Below are 18,737 nucleotides of genomic sequence, written 5' to 3'. Positions count from 1 at the left end.
CCCCGCACGTGCTCGGCCGCGCCGCCGCCGCGGGAGCGGAAAGGCCCCGCGCGGCGACGGCGCCCGCGTCGCGCGGGGCTCCCCGGCGCGTCGTCCGCCTCCGGGCCGGCGAGCGTCCCCGCCGTCGCGCTGCGCCGTTGCTGCGGCGGCGGCAGAAGAGCCGGCCCGCCATGTGGGTGACCTGAGATGCTCCCGCCGCGCTCGCTCGCTCGCCCGGCCGCGCGCCACGCCTCCGCCGCCGCCGCTCGGCCTTCTCCCGCCCCGTCTGGGGCTGCGGCTGTGCGGCGAGGCACGCTCCCGGCGGCGGAGGGGCAGAGCCCACCCGTGCGAAGAGCCGCCGCCCGCCGGAGAGAAGCTGCGCTGCCCCCCCGTGCCGTTAGCGGTGTGCGTGTGGGGGGGCGCCCTTCCCGTCCCACCGCCTGCCCCCTCGGATGCGGCCAGCAGTCCGCCTGCTTTTTGTCTGGCGCAGCACGGCGTTGCTTCTTCAGAGCTGCAGGCGCACAGATAAAGAGGGTGCTGCAGAGATTTTCCGGGGTGGGGGGGTTCTTCCACCGGCTCCTTTAGCCCAGGTTCTGCGCTCAGGATCGAGCCCAGAATCTCGGATCCCGCTTGGGGGATCACCTTGGGGGTTCTGCGGCCACTTTTTTGCCCCTCTCCCGCCGGCGCCCTAAAGAAGAGCCATTCTAGGCAACTGGTCCCCAGTTATATAAGGGGGAAGAACCGACTGGGCTGTGTGGTGGGGGAGTGGAGGCCTGAGGCTGCCCCGCTCCCTTTCCCGTACCCCTTTCCTGCCATGCACACCCAGTTGGAGAACATGGAAATGTGATGTGTACAGCAGATACATCTCCTGCCCTGTTTTCTCAGTTAGCCATAGCTCAGGAGTGGGGGAAATGCTTGCTTGCCGGTGGCCCATCCACAGCGGATGGGATCTCGGGTCCTGTGGTTGGTCAAGGCCTTGGGGAAACCCTGAGGAGGTTCTTTCCCAGACAGGGCCCGACTGGGTGGGCTGTTTGCCCATCCTGCTAACCAGCATCTCGGAGCACTGCATTAGCCGAGTTGCTCCCTTTGGGCTGGATTGGCCCCTGTGCCTGCAAGAGCATTCCTGGCCCAGCGGGATGAGCTGGATGCCGTGCTTCCAGTGGGACTGAAACAGTGATGTGCGGCAGGAAAGCAGCACGATGTCTTTGTGTCTGGCTGGTCTGGAAAACATGGAAGCAAGGCTGGTGGTGCCCCGGGCAGCTGCCCTGCCGCAGGAGGATAAGAAGGAGGTTTTGAGAGGTGAAGCCGAAAAGGCCGGAGTGTGTGGCCCTAATCTCAGTTAGGCGGCTGTCTTGTGCAAAACCATGATCAAGCTCTAATGACAGGGATCTGTTGGAGCATGTGCAGAGTCAGCTTCCCCTTGCAAACAGCTGGGTGTGAGGGGATGTGGTTGCTAGGATGCCGTGGCGTCTGTCATTTTCAAAGTTAAGTGCTCTCTCCTTGTCCTTGAAGAGTTCTTAACAAAAGAGGTATTTCAGAAATGTGGTACCTTCTGAAAAATAGTGTGCACATAATAGGGAACGGGTGTGCTTTTTTAAACAGCATTCTGCTCCTTGTCTCTCATCCCATATGCTGGCAACTAGCTCACTCTGTAATAATCCTTTAGGAAGTGCAAAGAGGTCATCTAGTCTGACCCCCCTCTTATAAAGAAGACATGCACACTGTATACGTGCACTCACTTTCTTTGATCCGGTTCTGCAAGGCAAGACCGTATGGCCTGCTGCAAGCTGTGTGTGGGTGCTTTGCAGGAAGATGCCTGCTGCATGACTCGAGCAAGTGAGACCAGCCACTTGGAAAGGCGGCCAGTTGCACAACAAACGCTGGCCTGTCTACTGTCAGGGTCACTCCCTTGACTGAATGTGACCATATCTGGCATCGGCTTCCTGGTTTTGACGTTCCAAATATATTACCCAAGAACATGCTTCTTCTAATCCAATAAAAGCACTTCCCTCGGGAGGGAGGGGTCCTTTAGACCTGCTAGCGTCCTCTTTTTTCTTTTCTTTTTTTAGTCACAGTGGCCAAACAGGTTGACTTCACACAGAGGTCCCAGGCATCCCATCCTTCCCACTTCAGTGGCTTTAAAAGCCACCATGGAATCATGGATGCCCTTCATGCTGCTGCCCCAGAAGGAATATGGAAACGCCACACTAAAGTGTGGGAATTCGCCTCCGCCACTTCATTCATGCTCTCTGTCACTTTCCATCCCTGTGTCATGCGATCAGCTCTTCAGTGTTGCCGGCTGGCCCATGTGTCTGATTTGGATGGGTGGGAGGACGCCTAGCACCCTCCAGCCATTCTGGACTACAGCCCCCATGATTCCCAGCCAGCAGAGACAGTGCTGTCTGGGAATGATAGGGGTTGCAAGTTGGTTCGGCGCATCCCCTTGTAAACACACTCTGCATCTTCAAAGCAATCATGTATGAAATTGAAGAGGAAGGAGAAGTTGGACCTGTTCTCCATTCCTTTATTGCTCTTTTTTAATCTTGATAAAGGGTTTTGTGAAATGATGCTGCCAGGGAAATCCTGCTGGATTTCACCCCAGTGTGGCCCAGACATGCTGAGATGGATGTAAGGGGGGGGAGAAGGGACTTTGCTGTGGTGGTTAATGATTATGCATGTATCTGCTTGGTGGCATCACAGGAATGTGTTAGCTCTTCTGCAGGGTGTCTGTCTGCTAGCATTGTTGGTGGTGGGGGGTCTCTTGGGATTGCCACTGGGGGGCCCAGAGTCCCAGTCCAGCGCTGCACCCCTGAGCCACTGCTCCTGGCTTCAGACACGGGCCGGGTGGTGGAAGGGGCACAGGGCTGCTTCTGCTTCTCTTGCCGGTGCTGTCAAAGGGATGCTCGCATCCTGCAACCCAAGGATCTTGGGAATGCGGCATGGTGCACTGCGGGTTGTCTTCACTGGGCATTCTCCTGGGGACCAGTGGCCGGCCTGTGGACCAGACTGCCTTTCCAAAGTGGTTCCTTTATAACACTGGATATGTTGGACCGCATCCCCCATTGGCCGGGGCTGAGCTGCCCATCCCTGTGTGAGTGGCGCAGCTTCGTGGCTAGCGGTCTGTGGCACTTCCAAGCCTGACAGCTCTGGCCAGATCCCCGGACACTTTCTGCAGAGTTTCATTTTTAAGGCCTTTGGAGTAGTCTCAACAAAATTTTGGCCAGAAACCTTTACAGCTGCCTCACTCAGCCTGGTAGCTGAGACTCCAGCTTGCATCGCCCCCAGCTGACATATTCAAAGGCTTGCTGGCTGGGGGTAATAGGTTTTGTAGTTCAGCACATCTGGGGAGTGCCAGAATGGGGAAGGGTGACACCTTCCTGGAAGCACCTGGGTCTTTATAGGAATGCCATTTGACCAAGCAATTTCTTTAAAGAAATCTGGAATCCTTTTGGAGGAAAGCCAGATGCACTGAACCTTGGTCTGAGGCATGTAAAGTTTCCTACTGCATTGGAGAGTTGCAGAGGTAGGTCCTAGTGTATCCTCTAGGTATTCCCATCTGGTGAGGGTAGTTAGGTTTAATTGTGTTCTTCAGTGGTAACCTTTCAAAACCAGTATAATTGTCAACGTGGATAATACTCCTGTTTCTATAGTTTGAGGAACATGTCTGTGAGAATTTTTACGGTAGAAGAAGAAAGCATAGAATGGGTACAGATGATAGATCCCCTTTTCTGCATCACTGAAAACCAACCAACAATCAAAAAGTCAAAGCATTTTTCATCAGCCTGTTCCGAGCAAAGATAACTTAGTTTTTTTTAAGGCCCCGATACCCTGCTTATAACTTCAGAGCCACTGTGTTTACTAGGCTATATTTTTTTCCAGTTTTGGTTCTGTTCTAATTCCTTGACTCCAGCATTAGAAATGGCTTGCCCGGGGCACTTCTGTCGCTGCAGTGCCCTTTTGGGTTCCACCAAGCCCTCCTTCACTTTGGCATCATTCTAAGGCAGAGCTTTCTTTGGACAAGCGTCTCTTGTGTATCTGGATTTTCCTTGTAACAGTTTTCGGGGTAGCCACATCGGTAGGTTGCAGCGAAAACAAGGATCTTATGGCACCGTAAAGGCTTAAGGGACTTCTCACGGCATAAACTTTTGTGGATCGTACATTCTGTCATATGTAAGGATGCCGTGGGGTTCTTCCGGGATTTCCCTTGCGCTTCACTTTGTGTGAATGCTTCCAAATCGGTTAGCATACTCTGTGTTGATTTTCCTCAGCTGGGTACCACTTTGCAAACAAAGGAATTCCGAAAGAAGTCCCTGGTTCCAAAGCGGGGTGGGGAGGCAGGCAGGCAAGCAAGCTTGAAATAAAGGAGAGCTGGATGCATTCGGGCATCTGCTGGCAGTTTTATTTGATGCAACTAAAATGAAAATCGCACGGGGAGAAGGAAAGCATCTCCTTTAAGAGCGTCGTGGAGTCTCCTGGTCCTGAATCCCTTTGAAGGCTTTGTGTGTGGGGTGGGGGGGGGGAGGCTACCTAAAGCCGGGGCTCCTCCTCCTGGTGACGGGGTGGAATGAAGCCTCAGTCGGGCAGTCATTCATTTTCGGTCAAACAGCACGTCTTGCACGTAAAGACATCCAAAGCCCTGTTGGTGCCGAGAGCCGTGTGTGTGACTGGGAGGAGAGTGGAAGGGGCGGAGGGAGCCAGCGTGCCAGAGAAGCATCAGCTGGTGTGGAATACCTACACACACACTTGCACGCTACGGGGATGCTTTGTCTGGCGGGGCTGCTATTCTGCGCGACGGTGTGTCCCCATAGCAGGAGACCTAGGTTTAAAAAAAGGGTGACAGTTCATCCTAAAAGAAACAGTTTTCAGGAATGATTCCTGGTGGTGCTGCAGCCAGTGTCACGTTAGAGAATCCCAACAGGGCTGCTTTGTGGATTTCGTAATTAGAAAAAACTGGATTTTAACCTTGCTTGTGTAACCAGGTGCAGTGTGAAGGGGAACCAGTCTCCTTGGCACTGATGTACATATGGATGATTATGAATATTTTACATTTCTATCCCATGTTATGTTATATGTGCCTTTTTCCTATAAGGAACTCACGGTGACTTTCCTACTTCTCTCTCTTTTATGGTCCCAACAGACCTGTAGGGTGGGTTAGGCTGAGGATTAGTGGCTGGCCCAAAATGGGCTTCGTAGCCAAGTGGAGATGAGAACCCGGGTCTCCCGAGCCCAGCACTAACCACAGGCACCTACTTGCTCCCCCCCCCCCCGGCCCTTTTAGAAACATAGAAACAGAGCAAGTCAGAAGGGGTCTCCCGGGCTATCTAGTCTGACCCCCGGCACCAGCCGGCTCCGCTCACGACATGCCCACCATGTGGACGTCCAGCCTATCCTTGAACACCTGCACCGATGGGGCCTCATCCACCTCCTGTGGAAGCCCATTCCACACCCTCGGGGTCCTGACTGTCAGGAAGTGCTTCCTGGCATCCAAATGGAACCTTGGCTCCCTGAGCTTTGCTCCGTTGGAGCGCATCCTGCCTTCCTCTGCAGGGGAGAACAGGTCCCTACCCACCTCCATGTGACACCCCCTCACACACCTGTATGCCGCCAACAGATCCCCTCTGAGTCTCCTCCAGGCTGAAGAGACCCAGTTCCCTTTTCCTTCTTACAAAGATCTAAGACTGGATGCATGAGCCCGCTCTTTTCCATTTTATCCTCACAGCAACCCTGCGAGGTAGGTTGGGTTGAGAGTCAGTGAGAGTGAACTTTATAGCCAAGTGGGGACTAGAAACTAGATCGCTTGAATGCCACTCCGGCGTCCGTATTTCTATACCACCTTGTCTCAGTTAATCTTATCTTCTCGAAACATGTGCTTGCTTATTTTCACAGGGCTTTCTTGCAGGAAAGTGTGAAGAAGACATTTATAGCATGCTGTGCCAATTGCGTAGTAAAGAGAACATAGCAATTGATTTATTTTGTAATCCAAATCCCAGCTTCTGAGTTGCATGTCTGGTTAGTACTTGTGAAGATTTGTAAAATATTTGCAAGTTTTAGAAGAAATCCAGGCAGGTAAAAAACAGCCTGTACACATCAGTAATGTTAAACTATTTTTTAGCATGTAAGTTCGGGGCTCATGTGTTCCCAGCATCATTCTTCTGACAGAGGAGGAGATAGTGTAGAGGAAGAAAGGGAAACATTTGTTTCTGTTGTCAGTTAATCACAGTTTACCATAATGTCCAAACCCTAAACTATGTTAATCTTAACTATGATTTATTAAAACAAGTCAACTTCATAAATCATGATTTGAAGTTGGCTTGCCTTGGTAAATCATAGTTAAAGTATTTGCCCTCTAGGGCATTTCATGACTTGTCTGCCCTATGGAAGAGGCTTGAGGCATTCCAGGGAATGGCTTTTCTCTGGATTCTGTTGGGCTGTTGCTGGACACGTGGCAGAGTTGCCCAGGAAGTCTGTGTATCTGGGACAGGATCCAGGGCCCTTCAGATGCTTCGTTCAATATGCAACGAATGTATATATACCTGTTGCTGGTTTTCTGCACAGAATCCAGATGTTCTGCCTTAAGTAGGTTCTGGGCTAGTTGTGCTCTGCTCGCCACATCTCAGGCAGCAGGGTTTTCCCGGGGGGGGGGGGGGGGGGTTTCTGGCTTTAGCTGGCAGGGCTGTTATTTCTCTAGAGCCGCCTTCCCCATCCTGACATCCTTCAGGTGTGTTGGCATGCAGCTCCCATCTTCCTGCAGCCAGCATGCCTGGACTGACGGGTGATGTAGCCCCACATATTTTGAGGGTGGCATTTTGGAAGAATCTTGGCTGGGGTTAAGAAGCCCCTTTCCCTACGTATCACTGGACCACAGAAGCATTTCTGCAACCTTCGGAAAAGAAGCGACATCAAGGCACCTTGCCGTGTCCCCGAGTTCTCTTATTTTATTTTAAATTCTCCACTCCTCACCCCACCCTCCCAAAAAGCCCCACTGCAGCACTGCTCATGTCCATTCACCCTCTTTCCCGACTCCCCATGACTGGCGAATAGGGTGACTTTTGCAACCACAGACAGTTTCAAAATCATGAATAATTTTGAAACGCCTTGATAGAAAAACAAATCTGGATCCGCCCTGCGGGCATTTAGAGGAAATCTTACTGCATCTCTCCATCAATCAGAATCTGCCTGGAATTCAGAACCTGGAACTGCACAAGAATAAAGCATTCAAAGCAGAAACCGACTCCTTTGGGAGGTACATTTCCACTAATACGTTTTAGCACCACGTGCCGTTGGCCAGAAGTCTGTATATATGAACCTTCAAGGAGAGGGATGCATTTAATTAAATCTGCCCCTCTCCCAGCTTGTCGTCGGTGCCTGCGATGAAGAGGGTGTTGGAGCAAAGATTAAAGGGGGCGGACACCGCAGAGAGCTCTTTGGAGCACTCCTCTGCACTTAAGCACCAAAGTGTCCGGGAAAAAGATTGCCTGATAAGGGGGGCTGGTCTGTGGTTTGTGCTTTGGGTTAATGTGTATTGTTTTGAACCTCCTCAAAAAGGGGAAGGAAGCAAGCCTGCATACCAGCCCCTCGGGAGTCACTGCACTGAAACCTGATTTGACTTCTGGAGGGGTGACTGATGTCTGACACTTATGCAAACCTTCAGCCTAGGAGGGCATTTCCCCTGAAAACCCCAACCAGCCAGGATGTCCCGTCTGCGCTTGCCCATCCAGCTTGCCGGGATGTATTTTTCTCTGCGTGCTCGAAGCCTCATCGTGATGCACATGGGAAGCACACTTGAACACTTTCCATTCATTTCAGGAGACTTCCTTCCAGTGGGGCTTCCAAGCATTGGTAAAAATAGGTCACCTTTCCCTCGAAACAACGCCACCCTCAGTCTTCGGAGCGCGCATGACTTGGCTGTGTGACTCGCTTCGTCCAAGGATGCTAAGCGAGAGGGCAAAACGATGAATCCAGCCTGCAGTGATTCAGGTCTTTATTAAAACAATAACCGTAACTTGAAGCTGCCTGCATCCCGGCCTTCTAATTCAGCAAGCTCACTGCAGCATTATGGAACAATTTATTGCACATCGGTTTGAAAAAAGGAAAAAAGCCAGAGGCCGACTCGTACTGTGAGCTCTGCAGACCTGGAGAGACGGTTTTCTAATTTCTGCTCCCTGCTGTCCGTTGAATTCTGCGCCCAGGACCAATTCTGCACAGTGAGGTCACAACTACACAGATAGTGAGTGTATGAACTCTGTGGTCTCACTGCTCAAGCATGGGCATCTCACTGCTCAAGCATGGGTGCAGAATTCCAGCTTTACAAAGCAAGTTTCTAGTCCTTGAGGTGGCAAAGATGTTTGAAAGTATGTAGGGCTGCAGGACTGAAGTAGAAATAGTATCCAGAGCACTCAGTGAAGCTTCTAGGTTGGTGATAGATATTCAGTGCTCCATATAACTCCTCCCCATTCCTGCCTCACTTCCAGAAGCTAATGAAAGCACATGAAAAAAATCCATGCACATTTACCTGGGCAACAATCCTCTCTGTGCTTCCCTGGAATTAAGTTCCCTTTGTAGAAATGCATAGGGTTTTCCAGTAATATCAAGCAGGTCAAATGGTTCTTTTCCCTCAAATGGTTCTTTTCCCTTAAAAAGTGTCTCTGTGTTACAGAATATCGCCTCACTCATACAATCTCCTTCCATGCCTCAACCCCGTTATGTTCTTGCCAACACCCTTGCAAGGTAGGCCAGGCTTATTGCTCATGTTCTGGCCTCCGCCTGGCTGGCAAGCAGCTTGGTTGGGCAGAGACTTGAAGCAGAGCTCTCCCTAGTCCTGGCTCAAGCTCCCCTCCCACCACTGTACCAGCCTGCCTCTCTCTTGCACAGTAATAAATCTGGCGACTCCTCAATCGCAGGTTAGCTGCCTGCCAGCAGAGACGCCCGCTGCTAAGTGCCGGGCATGTCATCCCGTGCATCCAGCCACGAGGCGCTTAGCCTCTCGGCAGTGCTGCGGGGTTGCTGCGTTCCGCTCCCTGATGTGCTGGAGCTTCGCAGGCATGCGCAGACGCATGCGCCTCCTTGTGTGCAGCAGCCACATTTTTCCTTGGGAATCTCGCACGCCTTGTTCCCGATCCAAACCTCTTACGGAAGGTGCTTGGAATGCAGGACAGGCAGGCCGCGATGTTTCCCGGGCCTGGCAGCGATCCACTCTCCAAGCCCCCTGGGCACGCCGTGTGCCACCCAGGAAGGCCGCCTGCCAGCATCCTCATTCCTCCTCGAACTTTCTGCCTCCCAGAGCAGCGCAAACGGCTCGGCGGCTCCCTCGGTCGTCACGCTCACTTCCAAATGCGTCGCTCCACTGTGCACTGGGCGCGACCATTCCAGGGAGTTACACAAATCTCCCCTCCCAGGTGAGGGAGCGTTGCGGTGGAGGAGGGAAGGGCGAATGTGTGTTGCATTTGTGAGCACCAGAAGGTTGTGACCTGGGAGCAGGCGGAAAAAAGAATCCCCGTATAGAAGAGGCTGTTTCTCCGGGCTGCTTTTCAAATGCATTTTCAAGCTTGTACAGTTTTGCAACCCATAAGGACTAGCAACTTGCAGAGATTTTTGGGATGCCAGAGTTTCATCAGGTACTGGAGAGGGTGGCGGGAGTAAAAATCCCACGGGCATGTCATATACCAAGAAGGCTTCATCAACACACCATGGTGCGTCGGCGGTGCTGGGGCTAGCAGAAGCTCTTGCCGACTGTCTTATCCTGCCCCTCTGAAGCTGACTCAGTGTTTCTGGCACATGCCCTGTTGTAAAGATGAGTCACCTGGTTTTGCAGACTCGAGGCTTTCATTGTCCAGGACTAGTACCATCTTGACCCAGAGGTGGAAAGGCTGATGCAAGCACCGCGGACATCCACACTTAAGGTCTTTTGAAGGACTAGTGTGTAATAATGTTTGCACTAGTACGATGCTCTGTAATACGGCAAGCACCTGGAGCCTATTACCTTGTACATATTATCTTGTATTATCCGTTTGTACAGTCACCCTGTAAAGTAGGCAATGGTTATCGCGCCGTGGATTGAGCACTGGGGACCGAGGCCACTACATTGCTTTGCTGCGTGTTTTAGTTTACTTCCTAGTTTACAGATCAAGCTTTTAGTGACTGGAGGAGGAGCAGGCGGCGGCTCTCTGTGGCTACTGGCCTTGCTGGCTAAGGGCTGCTTCCATTCTCGGAGGTGGCATGCCTGCACGGGGTGCTGAGCACTTCGGCCTGGGGGACACTTGCACCCATCCTGCTGGAAGGAGCCTGTGGGCAGCTGGCTTGCCACCCTGCGAACTGGACAGCCCACTGGCCCGATTGTTCTTTGTTCTTCCTCCGGTTATTCCCATAGCCTGGTTTGTGCAGCGCAGCACGAAAGCCGGAGAAAGGAACGGACACCGTTTGAGCAGCCCCCTTTCTTCTCTCTCCCCTCCCCTGCAGCATGTGGTCCGCAGCTGACCAATTCCCCTACGGTGATTGTCATGGTTGGCCTGCCAGCTCGGGGGAAAACCTACATCTCCAAGAAACTGACCCGCTACCTCAATTGGATTGGCGTCCCCACGAAAGGTAAGGCTCATGTCGCCCTTTAAAACGGCACAGTTTGCATTTCCAGAACCCCTCACCTTACTTGCTGAAAGGGCAGCCTTGTTGGGCTGGACACTCGTTTGGTCAAACTCAAGAGCTGTTGCGTGGATGACAAATCCTCCTTAAATGGTTTTCCCCAGGAATACTTCCCTGAAAGCGAGTCAACGGAGCTGCTTCCTAGCAAATCCATAGTTTAGTGTCTATTGGGCTTCTAGAGTTGGGTTACATCTTCCAGACATTCTGTTGTTGGGAAATTGCCTGCATCTTCTGTATGTGTGAAAGTGTGTTTCTAAGATGTACATAGAAGAGACTTGAGGTCCCAGATTCAAATCCTGCCCAGTCAAAAGGATTCCAAGTGTAAGGGAGGCGACTGGTTAGGTAAGACTGTTCTTAGTTCAGCAGAGGAATTGTTTAGCTTCAAGGCAGGTTCATCTATAAGGGTATCTAGCTCAACCTTCAGCACACACGTGGTCTAGAAAAACCCCAGTTGAGTCCTGCTACCCCCAGTTAATGACTGTCAGGCTGAGAAGAGCCACTGTGGGTCCCCTATGGGTTGATGTCCACCCAGGTGGGCCACCTGGTGCCGTCCAGTTGCATTGGACTGTGACTCCCATCATCCCTGACTCCCCTCATCCCAGACTGGCCGAAGCTGATCGGAGTTTTACATAGTCCCCATCTGGTGCTGGTTCAGCACTGAAAAGAACGTAGCAGCCCATGAACTGATTCCCCTTCCCGTCCTTCACATGTCCCTCGTTGCCCCGTCAGCGGCTGGAGGGAGACGAGCGCAACAGGAAAACCTTGGCAGGTGTCTGCCACAGAGGCAGCCCCAGCTCAGCCCCAAAGGTAGCCAAACCCCCCTTTGCCAGAGGGCAAGCAGCCTGGTTTTGCCTGGGAAAAAGGGCCGTCGGGTTTTATTTGTTGACCTGACGTGCGAGGCCGACAGACCCTCCCTCCTTGCCTTGCAGTCTTCAACGTCGGAGAGTATCGCCGCGAGGCTGTGAGGCATTACAGCTCCTACAACTTCTTTCGCCCTGATAACGAGGAGGCGATGAAAGTCCGAAGGTAAGCAGAACTGCGCTCCAGAATGCCTTCATGTGGCGGGCTGACAGTTCTCACCTGTGCTGGCCGGGACCTTCTCTTGAGGAATCCTACTCTTTGCCCCAGATTGTGGGGGAAACAGGAGAGCAGTGCGAGAGGATGATCCTGCAGGGTTGGCTTTTGTGTGTGTAGGTGCTCCCTCGCCCCGGGATGCCTTCGCCCCGGCAAGGTGGAGCTCGGGTGAGGCCAAGGAGCTCTGGCTAGCCAGCGTGTGAAGAGTAAGGGTAAAATGGCGCTAGAGCTCTCCAGCACGGTTGCACTTGGGGAGGGAAAAACAGCCTTTGTGGAGAGGTATTGGCAGCATCTGTCCAACAGTGTGAACCCAACATGTTTCAGTGGTTGGTTTCCCTCGGTGGCCCAGGGCTTCCTCCTGGGATGTCAGTGTTCAACTGGAGAGCTGCCAGTCGGGGGTCAGGGAGCAGCAGAAATGCCCAACGTGATCCTTCAGCAGTTCTTCCTCTCGAGTTCTGGAATGCGTTGTGTTTGCAAGCTGAAAATGGACTCGGTATTTACCTCTGGCCACCCTGCCAGGCTCGGGGTAAGAGTCAGTGCGAGCAAGATGTGTCTCTGGGGCACAGCAAGGGAGGCCTGTTTGGATCTGGCAAAGCTGGGAGTTTCGGACAGCCTGGAAATGGCCTTGGGTGCATGGACACATTGTCCTTCTGAACAGGACACAGTGGCCTTCCCTACCTTGCTGACTGTCTCTGTGTAGTCCAGAAGTGTCTCAGGGCATATTTTGCTGATAAGGGAAAGGTATTTGCTGTAAAACCTGTGGCCTTTCAGTTCAGTTAGCTAAATGTATTAATTTCTTAGGTGATGTAGGAATGATCTCACCAGTGGCACAGCTCAGAACACAATTGCCTTAGACTTGAGCTTCCATACCAACAAAGCGTGATGCTAGTCCTCATGGCGCTAGATAAATTAGCAGAGAAATTCCCCTGTGGAATCGAAGTGCCGGCTGTCTCACTTGCTTAGCAATTCTGGCGGACTCTCAGGGAGCAACCGGCTGTGTTAAGTCAGTCACAATTCAGAGGTTTGACTCCTTTTTGCCACCTTGAGATATTTGCTTTGCTAGCAGCTTGAGGCAGGGCCTGTGGTGGCTCACCAGGGTCTAGATGCCATCTTGGTGGTGGAATCCAGGGAGCTGGAGGGAATTGGTAGAGGATCCTCTTAAGGGGGTTGGGGGAGTACATTGCCTTTGAGTTCCTGCTAAGCCCTTAATGCACTTTCCCCTTTTGCAGACAGTGTGCCTTTAACGCCCTGAGAGACGTCAAAGCGTACTTGCTGGAGGAGGGTGGCCAGATTGCGGTGAGTGCCTTTTCTGCCCGGCTGTCGTCTTCCCAGCGTAGTGATGTGCTGCCTCTGCCGCTTGAACGCAGTTTCCTGTTTTGGCCGTGTGCGTCCACAGCTGGCCCCCAGTGGAAGGCCTTCCTCCGTGCGTGTGGGCTCAGCCGGTGGGCTTGGCCTGTGCCACGCCAGTCTCCACCTTCTCTTGATTAGTGTGCCGAGATCTTGGTTTGTGTTCTTCAGTTCACAGAACAAGAGAGTCCTTGTTGGAATCTCTTAACTGCTGCGATTGCTAATCCTTACTCGATTGTTGCAGCCTGACTATGTATTATTGTGGTTAATAATAATAGCATTTCTATCCTGCCCCACAACAGACGCTATCTAGGTGGTTTATTATTTATCTATTAATTAAAAGCTTTTCTGTCCCGTCCCCTACAGAATGTCTCGGGACGGCTTTACAGCAACATATAAAACAGCACAATAAAATGCACTTCAGATATCATCAAAGTAACCATGTTCAAATGCATTCAGAATAGCTTAAAATACAGTAAAAATCCGGTTAAAAGACCCAGCAAAGAAGAATTGCTCCTCTCATGCCCCTGGCTCACCAAGGAGATCTTTAAGACCTCCGCAGAGAGGGCTGTCTTGACCTGGCGGTGAAACGATGGCTAATTTGGTGCCAGGTGGGCTGCAGGAGGGAGGCTGCCGCAAAGACATGGGGCCACTTGCTCAGACCGGAAAAGCCTGTGGGATTCTGGGAATTGGAGTCCCTGCCAGATCGAGGGTGGTGCTAGTAGGCCATGCCTAGGCAGCAGAAAAGGTGGCTTGCATGTAGAAGGTCACCCCTCCAGTCCACGGCCACCCGCAGTTTTTATTTTTAAAGGGCTCAGGCACAGATGACGGGAAAGATTTTTGCCTGAGACGATGCCGTATCTTGGGCTTGATGGGAAGCCAGCTTGGGGGCCTTCTTTTCCAAGGCCTAGACTTCTGTGCAAGAGAGCCAGTACCAGGTGGCTTCTCAGAAAGTGCCTGCGGCTTCTTGCTCTTTCTGGTCTTGGGTGGAACCTTCCCCAGGGCAGCGACCACCCAGTTCTCCAAAAGGATGCTGTCCTTCCCTGCCAGAACAACAGCACAACGACCAGCCCAACCCCTTTAAATGAAGCCCTCTGTTATCTTCTCCTCCTCTCCCCCCAAAAGGTGTTCGATGCTACCAACACGACGCGTGAGAGAAGGTCGATGATCCTGCATTTTGCCAGAGAAAATGGATTCAAAGTGAGTAAAAAAAGTGTAATAACAGAAAGGACTACCCCGGCTGTTGCTACACCCGCTGCTCTTAGCAGCTGATGTTTCTGAGAAATCGCCATAGATACTGTTATTTTTCCTTTTAAAAAATCATTTTTGCAAGTTTTTTCGTTTTTAAAGCATGTGGGGTGACAGAAGTGGTGTCTGGCTGGGACATTGACTTGAGTCTCCATATCCTTTGCCTGTAGACATTAGAAGGGCTATGAGGGTTTCATTTATCACAGCTAGGAAAGAACTTGCTGCCTGAAATCGCAAAGAGCTGATGCCGGCCGAGTAGAAAATCAGAGGGACAGGCATTCTAGCTGTATGTCACCACCGTCTATGTTTCTCTTGGCCATCCTTTGTTTTAATAACTGTCTTTTTCTGCTCCTCCCCAGGTGTTCTTCATTGAATCCGTCTGCAATGACCCGAGCGTTGTTGCTACCAACATTATGGTAAGCATTAAAAGTACGCCCTCTGTGTCAGTCTTGTCCTGCCTGGAGAGAGAGCCTTTTAAAAGGCTCCCCATTGAAGTCCGAGTCCAATTCAAGGTGTTGGTTATCACCTATAAAGCCCTCACCAGCTTGGGTCCTGGTTACCTAAGGGAGCGCCTGCATCCATATATGCCCTCCCGCCCCGAGATCGGTGGCAGAGGCCCTTCTCCGGGAGCCCTCCATGAAGGATGTTAGGAGGGTGAGCACCCGGAGGAGGGCCTTCTCTGCAGTGGCGCCCCATCTATGGAATGCGCTCCCCAGAGAGGTCCGCCTGGCGCCGTCGTTACTTGCTTTTCGGCGCCAGGCCAAGACCTTTTTATTCAAATGTCATTTTAATTGTTGATTCTATTTATTGATTTTAACAACTTTGGCCAGGATGTCTCCATCTGTATTTTATTGTATTAATTATATTTATTTATTTGTAAGCCACCTCGAGGCTTATGCAGATGGGGCGGCATATAAGTTTGCTAAATAAATCAATCAATAGTGCCATTTGTGCTAGACGTGGACACAGCTGGCTTTACGTGATGCCTTGAGTAGACCTGGTTGAGTGCCGCGCAGGGCTAAAACCTTTACTTGCCCGTGGGCCTCATGCAGAGGTGTTGAACCATGTTTAGCTTGAGGGGGCTTCATGCAGGTGTGCTGAGCAGCTTCGGAAAATGAGGGGAGAGGAGGGGAAGGGAGTAGCGTTGGAAGAGGCCCCTAAATCCATCAAGTCCAGCCCCTGTTTTGCTTCCACATGCAGTCACCCGTCCGGCTGCAGCCCGCACCTTTCCAGCTTAGCGAAGCTGACTCAGCATGCCAGCTTTGCAGGTGATATATAGCTGACAACGTGATTGCATTTCAGGAACCTCATTCTGGGGTGGGGTGGAGTGAAATTGGGCCGTGTCAACCTTCGGAATCGGGGGAACCCCACATAAAAGCCATATGACCCTGCAAAGTGGCGTGTCATGTGGGGGAAGCTGGCCCGGCCTTCCCAGAGGCTTGGATTCGGCCCTCAGGCCTGAGGTTAATGGGGGACCTTAAATACGGAGACAGCGGTGGTATTGTGGAGGAATTGTGATGGCCGGGAGAGACCCGTGAAGCTCGCTGACCAAGGCCTGCCCAGGTCACCCTGCCTGGAAGGAGCTGGGACGCCGCTTCTGGGTAGGCCTTGGCCAGCAGCTTGGCAGGGCCGCTGCCTCCCTCCCTCACTCTCCCATCCGGTTCAGATCGGCCCTCGAGGCTGGCTGCCTGCCACGCTCGGATCGGGCTGGCAGCATCTGATGGGCAGCTTGGGCCGGCCGGGCTCTGTCATTGCTGCATCACCCTCTGACGGCTGGCAGCGAAACAGTGTGGGAATCCAGACGCCCATGAATCATGCCTTTTTCCAGCACGCCAGTAAAAGCGTCCTGCTTGGTGACGGGTTGTTTAATTCCCACCACGCACATGTGCCTTTCTTTCTGTTGCTCCAGGAAGTCAAGTTGTCCAGCCCGGATTACAGGGACTGTGACACAACGGAGGCGATGGAAGATTTTATGAAAAGAATCAGCTGTTACCAAGCGAGCTACCAGCCGCTTGACCCAGATGACTACGACAGGTAAGGAACTGGCAGACTCCTCGCTGTTTCTGAAGGAAACAAAGACATCAATTCTCTGCCTACTTAAAATGCTCTATTAAACCGGCTTCCAGGGACAGGAGTCTCTTTGTTAGAGCCAAAACAAAGCAGTTTACAAGTGCTTTAAAATAAATCTTTGTGTGTGTGAATCACCGAGATGCGCAAAATCGAGACTCATTTGCAAAGGCTGTCGCTTAGTTTTAAGGGATTTGATGCACTGAAAAGTAGGAACAGGCAAAGCAGAATTTGGAAATGCTTCCGTGATCTAGCTGGTGAGATGATTGAGCGAGATGGCGGGTGGGGGTGGGCACTAGTTTTCTTCCCCACTCACAGAAGCTTTGGTAGTTAATTTAATTTAATTACAATATTTATATCTTGTCTTTTACAAAACGTCCCAGGATGGCTTACAAACTATAAATAATCAAACAATAGATCATTATAACAAAATACAGCGCAATAAGCATAACAAAGCAAAGCTGAGCTATGATGTTAAAATCGAGTTAAAATATTTAAATATTAAAATACCGGGCAAATAAAAAGGTAAACAAGTTGCTCTGAGTTTCATTGAGGTCTTCTGAGAGGGAAGGGCATAGAAAAGTCCTAGTTTTGTAACCAGAAGGTGGTACACAAATGAGCTGCTCTTGCTGCAATTCAGTGGGGTTCAAAGCACCTAACTCTGTACCGCGGGGTGCAGAACTTCATTAGGCCCAAGGGCGAAGCTCCATTTTGGAGAAGTTCTTGGTGGCTGCGTTCAAGCGGAGGCCAGCAAAAGGGGCAGGAGCAGAAATTTTAGCATATTTCAGCTTTCCGGCTCTTGCTGCCAATACTTAAGCCTTGGCAAGGCTTTCCGTCCAGCTTTTTAGAAAAGGGGAGAAAGTGCGCAATAGCCAGGAAACTGCCAAGCAGATGCTGGTCGGGAGGATGGTGCCTGGACCCTCTGGAAGCCCAGAGAGCTGGACTGGAACCCCAGGCCCGCCTGTGTCGCCTGTGAAACCTGGGTTGGAACGCTGACGCTCCGCATAAGCCCGTTTTAGGCACTGCCAAATATTTCGGCAACTGATCTGCTCATGGGATGAGATGCTAGCTCCAGGCAGGGTGGGGCTTCTTTGGGGGTTTTGTGCACCGTAGATGTGGGCTCCACAGTTGCTCGAGCGCCACGTGTCTTTTGGGCGGATGGCCTTGCGTTAACGGTTCTCATGCGTGCGGGTTCTTCCTCCCCAGAGAGCTGTCACTGATCCAAGTGATCGACGTTGGCCGGAGGTACATTGTGAACCGGGTCCAAGACCACATCCAGAGTCGCATCGTGTACTATCTGATGAACATCCATGTGCAGCCCCGTACCATTTACCTGTGCCGGCATGGCGAGAGCGAATCCAACCTCAAAGGGAAGATTGGAGGGGACTCTGGACTGTCCAACAGGGGCAAAAAGGTAGGGACAGGGCAAATTCTGTGCCTCAGAGCAGGAAGACGTGTCCTTTCCCACGAATGGGCGTAACTGGGCACAGCCACTTCCAGCATTTTGGTATCTTCGTTGACACACGTGGAATCGGGTTGTAATGGTGCAGACGGATGCCCATCCCTGCCTCTTTGTTTTGGGACAGAACCACCTGGCTTTGCCCAGACTGCCCCTCGCAATCTAAATTATGCCCAAGGAGCCATTATGGGTGTCTGCTCTGAATGTGATATTACGGACTGGAGTCGAAAGAACAAGGGGAGGTCTCCATAAGAAAGGCTAAAGGCCTCAGAGAAAGACGGATGAGCATAGGCCAGCGCTCAATTCAGGAATTCAGACATCTGCATCTGAGGGAAAAGAGCCTTTCGCTTCGCTCCTCTGTAAAATGAGTTGTGCTGCATCTTGGACAGGGAGTTAGAAGCAACGAAATTCTCCAGCCCACATGTTGTTCCTGGCTTAGCGCTGTGCCCTGAAGGCCCCCCCCCCCCGGTGAGGTCTATTAGCTCTTGTTAAGCTGCCAGGTTGTGTCGCAGATCAGCCGGGTGTTGGGTTTTTTTCCTTTTTCTCCAAAGCTGTCCAAACCTTCGAGCAAAGGGCCCCTTCCTTCAGCGCATCCCCTTCAGTGGCACAGGCAGTCCTGCTTCTGTCCTTGGGCTGGCTGGGGTGCTGCCCAGCCTGAGGATGCCGACATGCTGCATCCTGTTTCCATGGTGACCTTGGCAGCGTTGCCTGCTGACCTGACCCAGTTGCTGTCACACTGCATTTGTATCCCACCGTATTCCTCTGGTGAGGAGCCCAAGGAGGCGCACGAAGTTCTCTCCCACTCCATTTTATCCTTGTGACAACAACCCTGTGAGGTAGGGTAGCTGAGAGTGGGGACTAGAACCTGGATCTCCCAGGTTCTCCAGGCCAACCCTCTGAGCCCCACACCGACTCATAATTTTCCTCT

General features: G+C 51.9%; 1 protein-coding gene across 4 annotated transcripts in view; it reads left to right on the top strand.

Annotated features, from left to right (window-relative positions):
- Nucleotides 1-18,737, top strand: part of PFKFB3 (6-phosphofructo-2-kinase/fructose-2,6-biphosphatase 3) — a 79,700-nt gene that overhangs the window by 44,017 nt on the left and 16,946 nt on the right. For all 4 annotated transcript variants that reach the window (XM_044428453.1, XM_044428462.1, XM_044428436.1 and 1 more), the window contains exons 2-8: nucleotides 10,435-10,560; nucleotides 11,544-11,640; nucleotides 12,918-12,984; nucleotides 14,161-14,235; nucleotides 14,643-14,699; nucleotides 16,193-16,317; nucleotides 17,557-17,764. In XM_044428453.1, the coding sequence (XP_044284388.1) occupies nucleotides 10,435-10,560; nucleotides 11,544-11,640; nucleotides 12,918-12,984; nucleotides 14,161-14,235; nucleotides 14,643-14,699; nucleotides 16,193-16,317; nucleotides 17,557-17,764 (755 nt within the window). The remainder of the gene's footprint in view (nucleotides 1-10,434; nucleotides 10,561-11,543; nucleotides 11,641-12,917; nucleotides 12,985-14,160; nucleotides 14,236-14,642; nucleotides 14,700-16,192; nucleotides 16,318-17,556; nucleotides 17,765-18,737) is intronic.

Source organism: Varanus komodoensis, unplaced genomic scaffold, assembly GCF_004798865.1.
Source record: "Varanus komodoensis strain SLA01 unplaced genomic scaffold, ASM479886v1 scaffold1, whole genome shotgun sequence".
NCBI lineage: Eukaryota > Metazoa > Chordata > Lepidosauria > Squamata > Varanidae > Varanus > Varanus komodoensis.
Note: the sequence above shows the minus strand (reverse complement) of the source record. Positions and strands in the feature narration are given on the sequence as shown.